The 8,509-nt window shown below is 39.8% G+C and overlaps 1 protein-coding gene across 7 annotated transcripts in view; it reads right to left on the bottom strand.

Moving 5' to 3' along the window:
* Positions 1 to 423: 423 nt before the first annotated feature.
* The window catches only part of LOC143230520 (patatin-like phospholipase domain-containing protein 2), a 211,467-nt gene continuing 203,381 nt past the window's right edge, over positions 424 to 8,509 (bottom strand). For all 7 annotated transcript variants that reach the window (XM_076464274.1, XM_076464351.1, XM_076464431.1 and 4 more), the window contains one exon: positions 424 to 1,519. In XM_076464274.1, coding sequence (XP_076320389.1) covers positions 967 to 1,519 — 553 coding nt within the window. In that variant the 3' untranslated portion in view covers positions 424 to 966. The remainder of the gene's footprint in view (positions 1,520 to 8,509) is intronic.

Raw genomic sequence — 8,509 nt, 5'->3', positions numbered from 1 at the left:
AAGTATTAGAAAATATTTATCGTCAGTAGATTCCATTTTAACACTTGGTTTTATATAAAGATTGAAAGATAATGAGTGTCAGTGAAATCATCTTAACTTTTCGTTTAAATAAAAATGGGAAAATATTAAGATAAATCTAGAATGTGGTTCTTTATAACTAATTCAAAATTTGATTCGATTTAATGTACTATATTTGGTTGATTGATTATTTGGAACTTGGCAAAAAACAACACAAAAGGCTATCTGTGCCCTGACCACCAGGAAAAGTGAAACCCGATTTCTAGTGCTGTGAGTTTACAGACATACTGCTATGCCACTGGGGGTAACTGGATGCGAAGACAGAGCTTTTATTAATGCTAGGTGAATGAAGTATGGGGATACAGCTTTTATTAACGTTAGGTGAATGAAATAAAAACCAGCTGCTACAGGTTAATCATTTTTATTCAACGATTCTAAAATTCAACATCACGTATTTCACGACTACGTATTACAGACATTGTTAAATAAACATTCGTGTAAAAAGTTGTGTGGTTTGATAACAGTAAGGAAATACTTAAGTATAAAGTTTGATAACAGTAAGGAAATACTTAAGTATAAAGCTGAATGACTGATATTCACAACACCGGAAAAACAATTTAAATAACTGAAAGGTTTAGAGCTTTTACAGGTTCTGTTTTACCAACAACATAAAATTTTGTTATAGAAATCTTACCGATATATCATGTTACATGAAATAATATAGATATAATTTGAAAACCTTTTCAGTATTTAAAATAATAATATATTAAATGGCTATGTAGAAAAATACCTTAGATAAATATAAATATATGTTTTACTGAAGCACAAGGATTTCAGTATTTACAATTAGAAAATATCAGTAAATATTAGTTCATAAAGAAATCAAGCATAACAATAACATATCTAAATAGCCAGTGTAGTTAGATTCATATTTGTGTGATATTTATGTTATGTTCCAAGATTTACTTCTTTATTTTTTGAATTATGCTCAGGATTAGAAATGTTAAAAATCTCTGTCACTTTCACTCGCATTTTCTCATCCATGTAATAGAAAGCCATTAGAGCTTCGTGTTTTGAAGTCGTTTCTAAAATGTGTTCAAAATCGTCAGCATACTGTGGGTCAATACTTCCCTGGTATTTAATGAGGTCCCAGTTTATGGCTTTATTTGTAATATCAATAGCATTCAACTCACGGCTATCACTACCAAAACACTTAAAGGCATTCATAACATTTTTTCGTTTATTCCTTGATGTTTTGATGGTGTTTTCAATATTTACTGTGAAGCCCAAGTTCATAGTGCTGATTACCCTTTCTGGAATGTACATGTCAGTTGCAATGGACTGTCTCCTCTGGTGCTTTAGAGGTGAAGGGTCACCTTGCTGTCCTGCAAATGACTTTCTTTGCACACGACTCAATTCGCTAGGCCTCTTTGGGTCCACACCATCCTCAAGTGTATCTTTATTGTAGTCATACTCGGTGATAGCAAGCTGACAGGAAAATCTGAAAAATAAAAAAATTGGAAAATTATTTACAGAAATTTGATAATAAACATCTTTGTAAATACACCAGAACTGCTTCATTGCTGTAAACTTCTAAATGTGATCATATCAACGTCTGTTCATAGTAGTTGGATATCATTAGGTTGATTGATTGATTGATTGATTTAGTGTTTTATGGCACAAAGCAGCTAGGCTATCTGCGCCAAACATCCGGTAAAAAGTTAAAAAGAAATTAAATGTAGTAAAATACATAAAAGGAAATGAAGGTAAAACAAAACAGCATTGAAAAACAGAAAAAGTATAAAACCAATGTTGACACCTAGTTTACAATGTTAAGAGAGAAAGCAGAGTAAGAGAAGTTGTAAAGGACTTTCTGTAGCATAATGGTAATGATCATAACCCACCAGGAAGACTAACAGGTAAGTACCAGAACCACCGTCAGTCACCTGAAGTTGGTCTTTCCAGTCCTGGTTCCGGGTTATGTGTCATTATGGCCAGTACCAAAGGGTAAATTAATAAAAGTTTAATATAAATAAATATCCAACACTTAAATGAGATTAAAAAGATTAATGGCCATTAAAAAACTAAAATCTTTATCAAGGTGGACAGTGTCACCATCACCAATAACACTGTCCAATGTTACAGATAAACCCTGGGAAAAAACATGTTCAAAATATTGCCGTCGTTGAGAATTGTAACGATGGCAAGACAGTAAAACGTGGCTGATAGTGATTTGAGTGTTACACAAACTACACACTGGTGCATCAGTTCCAGATAAAAGAAAACGATGAGTTAAAAACCTGTGACCAATGCGTAGTCTAGTTAAAACAACTTCCTCCTTCCAAACCTTATAGAAGCTAGACGGCCAAAGCCCAATATAGGGTTTGATTTGAAAAAGCTTGTTGTCGCGTTGCTCACTCCAAGTGGACTGCCAGCTGGCACGGAGCCAAGCCCTGAATACAGGACCATAGTCCATGTATGGAATAAGCACAGTGATGATAGTGCCTGATCAGATAGATTTAGCTGCCATTTCTGCAAGCTCGTTCCCGCAAATACCAACATGGCCTGGTATCCAGAAAAACTGGATAGAAATAGATGTTAATGAGAAATGGGCCAGTTGGTTTTGAATATTAGCGAGAACATGGTGTGAGCCAACGTGTAGTGATTCCAGGGCCAGTAGAGAACTAAGTGATTCAGTATAAATAGTGCAGTCGGAGTACTGCTCAGCTTCAATATGATCCAGGGCAAGAGATATGGTGTACAGTTCAGCAGTGAACACAGAAGCTGTAGAGGAGATTCTGCGCGCAACCACTGAACCGCAGCAAACCATAGCAGAGCCCACTGAATTATCTGATTTGGAACCATCTGTATAAATTGGGACGGAATAATTGTTTGAAAAATGTTCATTAAATAAAAGACGGTACTTCCAATCTGGAGTATTTGCCTTTTTCAGATGACTGAAAGAAAGGTCACATTTGGGGGCTGTAATAAGCCATGGTGGGATGGGTTGACCTGTGGATTCTGCAATGTTATCCAAGGACAGACCAAATTCATCCAATTGCGCCTGGATGCGAAGGCCAAAAGGAGCAATGGCAGATCGTTTGTTCTGAAAAAGTACGGCCCACTGAGGAAGAAAAACACATCCCCAGGTGGGATGCTTTGGTAAAGTGCGAAGTTTCAAAGAATATAGTAAAGACATTTGCAAACATCGAAGGTGCAGAAAAGGTCCATGAGATTCAACGTATAAGCTTTGAACTGGAGAAGTGCAGAAAGCCCCAGTGCAGAGTCAAAGTCCTTGGTGATGAATGGGGTCTAGCATCTTAAAGGCCGAGGGTCTGGTAGAGTCGAGTTTTGATCGAATAAGAGCACGATATACCTTTAACATAGAACATCGATCTGCTCCCCAACTGGCAGTAGAGAGGACACGGAGAATTTTCAGTGCTCTTGCGCAGTTGACCCGTAGCTGCTTTAAGTGTGGTATAAAGGTCAGCTTACAGTCAAAGATAAGCCCCAAGAACTTGGTCTCAGGGACCACTGGCAGTGAAACTTCACCGATATGAAGTTCAGGATCAGGGTGAATACCCCGTTGGCGGCAAAAGTGCATGCAAACGATTTTAGAGAGAGAAAAATTAAAGCCGTTCGCCATAGTCCACCTCAGTACATGTTTGAGGGCAGTTTGTAGTTGCCGCATATTCGACGACTGGCACCAGATGTGAAAGTCATCGACATACAGCCCATTCGCAACAGTGAGAGGGAGTTGTTCAGTGACGGCATTTATCTTTATACTTAAAAGTGTGACACTCAAAACACAGCCCTTAGGGACTCCAAGTTCCTGTACAAAAGAACGGGAAAGTGTCGAACCCATATGAACTTGGAATCTCCTGTTCATTAAAATTTTTTTAATAAACATGGGTAAATGGCCACGTAACCCATAAGTATGGAGGTCTCGCAAAACGCCATACCTCCATGTTGTGTCATAAGCCTTCTCAATTTGAAAGAATATTGATACAAGATGTTGGCGTTTGAGAAAAGCTTCTCTGATTGATGTTTCAAGTCGAATTAGGTGGTCTGTTGTGGAGTGCTGACGTCGGAACCCACACTGGATGGGCGAGAGGAGGTTGTTTGATTCGAGGAACCAAACAAGACGAGCATTAACCATCCTTTCTAAGGTCTTACAGAGACAGCTCGTCAAAGCAATTGGACGGTAGTTTGAAGGAATCTCGGGATCTTTCCCTGGCTTAGAGAAAGATAAAATAATAGCCTGGCGCCAGGCATCAGGAAAAACATTCTCCTGCCAGATCCGGTTAAAGACAATTAGAAGGACATCAAGAGAAGCAGGAGATAGATGGTGCAGCATGTCATAGTGTACATCATCAGGTCCAACAGATGTACTGCCAGACCGATGAAGGGCCATTTTCAGCTCCACCAGTATAAAGGGACAATTATAGTCATAGAGACAGTTAGTTCGAAAGGAAAGAGGTGTTTGCCCTGCCTGAGTCTTGATGGCTAAGAAGGTGGAGGAAGAAGCAGAAGTGCTAGATACTTGGCAAAAGCTTTTACCTAGAGTATCAACGATGCTCCGGACATCAGCCACCTCCTGACCATCATAGAGTAAGATTGAGAGGGGGACAGAATTGTAGTGCCCACTGACCTTTCGAATCCTGTCCCATATGACCTTCAAACTGGTGGTAGAAGATATGCTAGTTGTAAACTTAATCCAAGATTCCTTCTGGCTTTGACGTCTTACCCACCTTGCACGTGCACGGGCCCGTTGGAGAGCAATGCGGTTTGAAAGTGTGGGATATCTACGAAAAGTACACCAGGTCCGTTTTTGTGCCTTCCGTGCTAAGTGGCTAGCAGGATTGCACCACGAACGAGGATATTATGGAAAGCGTGTCGAGGTTTTAGGAATTCACTGAGCAGCTGCTTGCATAATACAGCCAGTTACCGCTGCCACACAGTCATCTATTGATGGCTGATTCACAATGGTAGGATCAAGTTTTGTGAGAGCAGTAAAAGTGGACCAGTCTGTCTGATCCAGCTTCCACCGGGGCACGCGGGTAGGGTGGCATAGACCACGGCCAGTCTCTCTCAAAAGTATAGGAAAATGATCACTGCCTATGGATTATTGTCAACCCTCCATGAAAAATGGGAGAATAATGAAGGGGAGCAAACTGAGAGATCAATAGCGTTAAAGGACTGACCAGGTGCATGAAAGTAAATGGAAGAACCAGTATTGAAAAGAGAAAGATTGTGATCAGAGAGCATCCGCTCTACAGATCGGCCCCTCCCATCAATAATAGCACTTCCCCAGAGGGGATGATGTCCATTAAAGTCCCCCAGGAGTAGAAAGGGAGACGGCGACTGTTCAACAAGAGCATCAAGGTCTGATTGATCATATGTCTCTCCAGGGAACAGGTAGAGAGAACAAACAGTGATGATATGACCCAAGAAAACACGGATGGCTACGGCCTCCAAAGGTATGTTGAGTGACAAAGACAGAGTGGGCACATGCTGATGAACCAATAGTGCCACCCCTCCATGTACTCGTCCATCACACAGCCTGTCATTTCTGTACAAAGAAAACTGCCGAATGGTGACTGTATCAGCAGGTTTTAGAAATGTTTCTTGTAAGGAAAGACATACAGGATGGTAGAAAGCAAACAGTGTTTTGATATCATCCAGATTAGAACATAAACCTCGACAGTTCCATTGTATCAAGGTGGCCATTTTTAATGACGGGTAGGTGAAGTGGCTGGAGAACCCTTCTGTTTAAGACCACGTCTTTTTTCCTTACTGTCCTTAGTCGGAAGAGGCCTATCAACCTCCATGGATCCTGCCCTGGGTCGAGTGAGCAGGTCTTTGTTATTGGAAGGGGATTCCAGTGACTGAGGACGCAAACGAATGATTGTTTTGCCTCTCGGGGTGGGAGAAAAAGATGTATCAGAAGAAATGCCTGTATTTGAAACTGAAGGATGTGGATCTTGAGGTTTGTTGGAATGTATGGGAGGAACAGAGATAAGTGTGGAAGTCGAGTCATCGACCTTTTTAACCATGGAGGTCAAAAGGTTTTTCATTTGTTTTGAAAACGATTCTCTTGGAGGCACAGAGAGATCTGTCTGCACTCCCACTGTAGTTGTGGAACGAAGTGTAGCAGTATATGTCCGAGATGGAGTTGTGGACAGCAATTTCCGAGCCTCAGGATAATTAATGTTATGTATCGTTTTCAAACGCTGCACCTCTTTTTCCTCCAACCATTTTGGGCAAGAACGAAAGTAAGAGGGGTGAGAACCATTGCAGTTGATATAATGTGGGTCCATGCCACACTCATAGGCATCGTGGTCCTTGCCATCACAACGAGAAACATGTCAGGGAACCATGACATGACGTCTTTGAGTGGCCGAACCTCTAACACTGGAAACATTGGAGAGGGTTTGGAATGTACGGCCGTACCATGCAATTTAAATAACCTGCCTTGATGGTGGCAGGTGCACGTGATGATGTGAATGTCAAAACGAGGATATTTATTGGCAGTGTAACTCTGTCTTTGCGAGTGGAGATGCGCCTCACTGCAGAAACTCCTTGAGTGGAGAGACCAGCGAGAATCTCTGACTCTGGGACGTTCTTCAAATCCCTCTCAACAATAACTCCTCGTGATGAATTCAAGGTAGCATGAGTGGTAACCTCAATAGGCATATCCCTAATTGCCATTGAATTCAATAGGAGTTCACTGTGTTGGGTTGTGGATGTTTCAACTAATATGTCTCCAGATCGAAGCTTCTTTACTGACTTTGGAGAGCCAGCAAGACCCTCTAGTCCCTTCTGAATAAAAAAGGGGGACATTTGCCCTAAAGGTTTTTCTGAAAGAGAATGTAATATAAGAAAATGAGGTACGTGTGTTGCAGATGTTGAAGATTGCTGCTCAGAGTCTTCAAGACGTAGTCGTTTACCTATTGACTGTTTTTTCATTATTTTATTTGAAAATTTTGAAGGAGGATCCACAGGAAAAAATAGAAATTTTGGTACCCACTGACCCCACCCACCATGGAGCCCTGCGAGGGGACGCACTACAATGTCATGCAAGGACAATGCAGCAACGCCAGGGTTTCGTGAGCACTATACCCAAACACCAGCATCAGGCACAATGCCCACAACACCCGTTGAGAACTTCCAACACTGGTACTTGGTTGACTCTAGCCCAAATGAGTTCATCAGAATATATCTAAAGAATTATAACTCCCCAGAATAAAGCTTCTTTGTAATGCAAGTCCCACAAACAAATAGTTTGGATAACTACAGAAGTTAAGAGTGTGTGTGGAACAAATTGGTGTGACAATCCCTACTAAAGCCATCAGGACAGGAATTCAAGAGTCTCAGAAAGAAAAGGTAAAGAGGATGGTTAGCTAAAAGAAAGAGAAAACAAAAATTATAAGAACGAAGGAAGAGAGAGTTGAAGTAGGAAAAGAAGATTCAAAAGATTGGAATTCCAGAAAACATGAAGAATTCAGAACACATGATGGCAGAGAAGTCTGAAGAGATCATGGCAACTGAGAGCCAATGTGAAGATGAAAAAAAAATCCATAAAATGTAAGGAAATACAGAGAAGGAAAGGAACCCTTAGTGTTGAGGAGCATACAAGAAACAGCAGAAACAGCAAAGAGCAAGGGTGGGTGTTACCTGATCCTCATCAGAAACAGGATTATAATAAATAAACGCTGGGAATAGCCGGTCAAAGTTATGCAAAGACAAGTCGAGCTTAGCAGCAGAAGAAAGCTGTTCAGCTTACAAATAATGTAGAATAAAACCAATCATTTGATGTACAATGATGGATACATTAATCACTACAGAATACCTCCAGTTGCTAGTTAAGGAAAATAACATTTCAACAGTTTTCAGGAATGTGGATATGAGAATTTTTATTGGAAAAACTGATTTCATTTAGAGTATTAATATCATTATAATTTCTAATTTTTACTATATGCTTTCTACTTATAACAATGACAAGGGATATTGGATATTTGATGCTCACTCTGATAGTAAATGATGCTTTTCAACAGCAGTGACAATTTTATGTCTGTTATATTTGGTCATTTTCAAACTGATGAAACTGAGATTAAATGCCAAAGCTTCAACACAATTGGGAATTAAACTGTCAATGAAAGATTGGAATACGTGTTCCAAAATCTTGTGGCTTGATTAATAAAAGAAATCCATGTATCATAAAAGACAATAACATTTATCTGAAACCAACTGAAACTCAATTTCAAATCTTGTACCATTCTCTAAAGAAATAAAGAAAATGGAACAAAAACATTTTTTGAATCTTAAATGAAATTAAAATAATAAGCACAAAAATTCCATAATTCATAATGAAAAATAACATGACTGGTCACTACAGTGCTGAGGAATAAGAATGAGTTTTAGCATACACTAAGTACTCAGGGTGAGAACTGTACATGAATGATGTGTCACTTTCCTATTGGTTGAGAGG

The sequence above is a fragment of the Tachypleus tridentatus genome, chromosome 1 (genome assembly GCF_004210375.1).
Source record: "Tachypleus tridentatus isolate NWPU-2018 chromosome 1, ASM421037v1, whole genome shotgun sequence".
Classification (NCBI taxonomy): domain Eukaryota; kingdom Metazoa; phylum Arthropoda; class Merostomata; order Xiphosura; family Limulidae; genus Tachypleus; species Tachypleus tridentatus.
This window is presented reverse-complemented; position numbering and strand designations above follow the sequence as displayed.